The sequence below is a fragment of the Myotis davidii genome, unplaced genomic scaffold (assembly GCF_000327345.1).
Source record: "Myotis davidii unplaced genomic scaffold, ASM32734v1 scaffold799, whole genome shotgun sequence".
NCBI classification, from domain to species: Eukaryota; Metazoa; Chordata; class Mammalia; order Chiroptera; family Vespertilionidae; genus Myotis; species Myotis davidii.
In genome coordinates, this window is record NW_006290670.1 from 153571 (window position 1) to 158134 (window position 4564).

The window sequence follows — 4564 nt, forward strand, 5'->3', positions numbered from 1 at the left end:
GGGGGGGGGGGGGGGCCCACGGGGCGCGGGGAGGCTTGCAGGACTGAGCCCTGTATCTGCGAGGTCCGATGCGAGTAGCTCGGGGAAAACAGTGCCACAGTCAGGCCAGGGGGCCCCAGCTGGTGCTGGAGAACTGTCCGGAAGCCAAGAATTCTGTGCGCACCCGAGCCGAGGGCAGCCACGGGAGGGCTTTCTGCAGACGGAGAGCGGGGCGGGCAGGGAGCCTGGACACTCTGGTGTGAAGCAGCGTTCTCTAGATGGTGCTTTGGCGGCCGCCGTTCTATGGTGAAGGCGACTGACCATCTCGGGATTCTGTTTAAGTCAATTATGCGGAGAAAGGCCTGTTTGGGGCTAGGAGCCATGCTCTCTGAGGCCGCAGCAAGTACCAGCTACTTCCTTCAAAGCTGCGCAGAAAGCCTGAGCCACGTGCCTGCCTGGGAACTGGCTGCACATCCCGTGTGTCCTACGGCATTGCCACCGTGGGCGCAGGCACACTTAGCTGTCGGCGTGGGCACCCGGGCACACTTGGCTGTTGGCGTGGGCACCCGGGCACACTTGGCTGTCAGCGCGGGCACCCGGGCACACTTGGCTGTCGGCGTGGGCACCCGGGCACACTTGGCTGTCGGTGTGGGCACATGGGCACACTTAGCTGTCAGTGTTGGGCACACAGGCACACTTGGCTGTTGGCGTGGGCACCCAGGCATGCCTGGCTGTCAGCGTGGGCACACGGGCACTGCTGGCTGTTGGCGTGGGTACCTGGGCACACTTGGCTGTCAGTGTGGGCACCTGGGCACAGCAGGGCAGTGCTCATGTCCTGCTTCTTCCTGAGCGGTGGACGCTAGAGATGCCCAGGAGCGGACCGAGTGTGCATACTTACCGCAGCTGGCGGGGTCCTCGTCGGAGCCATCCTGGCAGTCCAGGTCCCCGTCGCAGGCCCAGCGCCGGGGGATGCAGTGCCCGTTGTGACACTGGAAGTTGGACGCCTCACAGGTGTGGTAGACGGCTGCCGGCAACGAGAAGAGAGAACAGTCAGCGCCCTCCTCTCGCTCCCCCTCGACCTCCAGGAGCTGCCGAGGAGGGGCCGCTGGGGCCTGAGTGAGTGGTGGGCACAGCCTCCCGCAGGGCGGCACCTGAGGCAGTGGGATCACCATGTTACACAAGCAGAGGGACCTGCTAAGAGCTGTGCTTCTACCACCAGGGGGAGCGCCATTCCCCTGCGGCAGCTGGAATGGGCCTGGGGACTCAGACACATGCCGACAGGCACAGGGGGCACGGACCGGCACCAGGCTGCCCAGGGCCAGAGCCCGCACTTCCACTCATCTTCGTTACTTTACTTCTCACGTAACCCCTCGCTCCTGCCAGCCCCAACAACCGGAGACTCCGCGGCAGGTGCAGGAGTCCGGCTCCAGCCCCGCCCCGTCTGGGCCCGTGTCACCCACTGTCCTGCCATCGAAGGACCTGGACACTCGCAAAGGCCATGACTTTAGATTCCAAATAAACTGCCCAGTTTCAAACGTGGAAAACCTTATGTCCAAAAGCATAACAGGTTTTCCACCATCACAAGGAAAGCAAGCCCAGAACCGGGACTCGGCTACCTTTCTGGACCGTCGAGAGCAACGTCTGCCAGGCAACCAGGGTAGCTGGTACCCACGGCAACCATCACAGAATGTAGGCAAGGGGGACGGCAGGTGCGCGGTCAGCGAACAGCCTCCTGGGCACGCGGGGGCTGCGGCCACAGCGAGTCATTGAGAAACATCTCAAAGCTTTGGGTGAGGACCAGGTCAGGCCCTAGCTGGTTTGGCTCAATAGACAGAGCATTGGTCCCGTGTTCAATTCCCGTCAAGGGCACATGCCCGGGTTGCAGACTGGATCCCCAGTGGGGGGCGTGCAGGAGGCAGCTGATCCATGATTCTCACTCGTCACTGATGTTTCTCCCCCTCTCTCCTGCTCCCTTCCTCTCTGAAAGCAATAAAAATATAGATTTGTCAAAAAGCCAAGGTCAAATGTACACGCTCAGCCTCAAACCCAGCCAGCACCCCTCCTGCCTCTCCATCAGCTCCCCGCCTCGGGAGGGCTCCTGTCTGCCCGTTACTGAACGGGAGCTGGCCGCCCTCTTCACCACGGCCTCACGTGGCCTCACCGAGCTGGACGGGCTCACTGCCCGTTTCTCTACGTGGCTGGGACGTCTTCACAACAGGAGGAGCAACAACAACAACAAACAGGCCGTGCGTGGAGCACACACGGCGGTGACTGGTCCAGGCGAGACCATCGCAAACACTGCCCACGGGCAGGAACACGGGTTCCAATGCTCTCGGGAAATGTCTCCTGCATCTGAGGCTGTTTGCAATCGTCTGAATACAGAGAGCCTGACTTTGCAAGCAGGTGGCCTGTCACTGCTGTCCTCACATCTCTGAAGGTCACGCTGCGCCTGACAGAAGGCACCCAGACCACACACGCCTCAACACTCGACTGTGGCACTCGGTCCACGCAGGCCCTTAGAGCAGACCTGCCTCTGGTAGAGGAGTACTGTGCCAGGCATGTGGCAGGAGCCTTCCCCAGTAACAGCCGTTGCCTGGAAACATTTTGATTTATTGGCTTTACAAGCCTGACAGCCTTAAACAAGTCCCTCACCAAAGCCTTGCTCATTCTTATAAGATGCTTGCCGGAACTCATTTCCACACGGACCTGGTTGTTGCTGTGCGGCCCATGCACTTTGTGTCTAACTAAAACCATTCTGGAGGGCTCACGGGTTTCCAGCCGGAATTCTGAGAGGCGAGTGGAGACCGCCAGACCCCACAGCGGCCGAGCGCAGAGCCTGACCGGTCGGCGCCATCTCCGCGTGCCCGGACTCGCCTTCCTGACGCCCCGTCTTCTGAGGAACGACGAGCTCCCCGAGACTGAGGGTCTGGTAAGCAGTGTGTTTAATGACAGGGTGAGAGAAACTGACATTGGTACAAACTGAAGCATCTGGGGAAGGTAAAGAGCCATCCTCCGCATGGCAAGACGACCGACGGTCAGACTGGGAAGAGCTGCCGGAGGAACAATCACGAAGCCGGGACACACCGGGTTCTCCCAGAGGCCACTGTCCCTCACTCGGCAGGTCCCCTCCACCCCCTCACAGATGAACCAACCACGGCGGGCAGGGCAGCGTGATCACGGCAGTGAGAGAAGCAGGGCCTCAGTACCACAGAACCCTGCTCCGCGGGGACAACGCTAATGTCAACACAACGTGAACGGTGATGACATAAAAAGCTACACAAAGCATCGTGGGCACTGACATAGAGGTCAGGCCTGAAAGACTCAGACGGGAATTCCAGAGGTGAACACGGGACACAGAAACAGCTCAGCTGGTGTGTGGGAAGCAGGCTGCATTTAGCTGGAAAGAGAACTGCTGAACTAGAAGGGGAGCTGAGAAGGGAAAGGAAATTCCAGCAGACGGAGAGACAGCACAGACACGGGAGGCGCGAGCGACAGAACGGAGTGCGGCTGCAGCCACGGAGGGCGAGCCCTGAGAGAGCAGGAGACACGCCGAGAAGACGAGGCTGCCATGTCCCAGAACCAAGGAGAACGGCAGATCTTCGTCGTCTGGAAAGGAAGCCAGCAGCACAGAAATGATGCCACACCTCGCAGGTGATGCTGCATCGCAACAGCCCACCTCACACGCACACAAAACGCACGCTGACGGGAACTGGAGACGGTGCCAATCACACTAAGCAGGAACCCCCAGGAGGACTGACCTCAGCCCGGAGGAGAGAGAATGACTCCATGGCGGCACGTACGGAAGGGACCGCGCACCAGGACATGCAGGTGCACCTGCGCTCAGGACCGAGAGTGAAACGGAGGTGTGATTACACCAACAGAACCTCAGAGTTCACCGCTCAGGAGCACTGTGGGCCACGGGGAGCACTGTGGGCCACGGGGAGCACTGTGGGCCACGGGGAGCACTGGTTACCGAGCAAAGGTAACTGGAGAAGAGGGAGGTGCCCAGTGAGTTATCACTAACTGTAGGGCTTTGAATTGTAGAACGAAACACGGAGTATCAGTGTTTTAAGTGCTAAGTACTGGCACTGCGTGCAGCGATCAGGATGAAAGCATTCTGAAGCCCTGCAGGTCCGGGACAGCAAGTCGGTGAAGAACACACAGAGAGTGACAGATAAAGCACACAAGTCAATGTTCAAGGTCACAGCCGATGCCGAGGGGTGGGAGGCGCCTCAATTCCACGGAAAGCGAAGGTGAGAGCGGAGAGCAAGGAGCATGCTCCGCACAGACCAGCAGGCGGCGGGGCAGCAGGTCCGCGGCCGGCCTATTTTCTGGGCGCTGCACCATTTACTTGGCGAGGACGTGAAGTGCCAGGCCCACACCTCAGTGAGCTCACACCTGACCCCACACCCCCCGGCCCTGGGTGGCAGGAAGGAGAACCGTCGGGAGGCAGTGGGAGCACAGCCACGGCCGGAGGGCAGTGTGGAGCTGGGTGCGGGGAAGTCCACAGGAGGCACCGAAGTACTGTTCATTCCTCCCACCACGTCCCCAGCTCTCTGCCCCCCCCCCCCGCCCCCCGAGCTGC

At 60.6% G+C, this 4564-nt stretch overlaps 1 protein-coding gene across 1 annotated transcript in view; it reads right to left on the bottom strand.

Annotated features, from left to right (window-relative positions):
- The window catches only part of SORL1 (sortilin-related receptor, L(DLR class) A repeats containing), a 127417-nt gene that overhangs the window by 46319 nt on the left and 76534 nt on the right, over positions 1-4564 (bottom strand). The window contains exon 26 of the mRNA XM_015563866.1: positions 878-1003. Within this exon, the coding sequence (XP_015419352.1) occupies positions 878-1003 (126 nt within the window). The remainder of the gene's footprint in view (positions 1-877; positions 1004-4564) is intronic.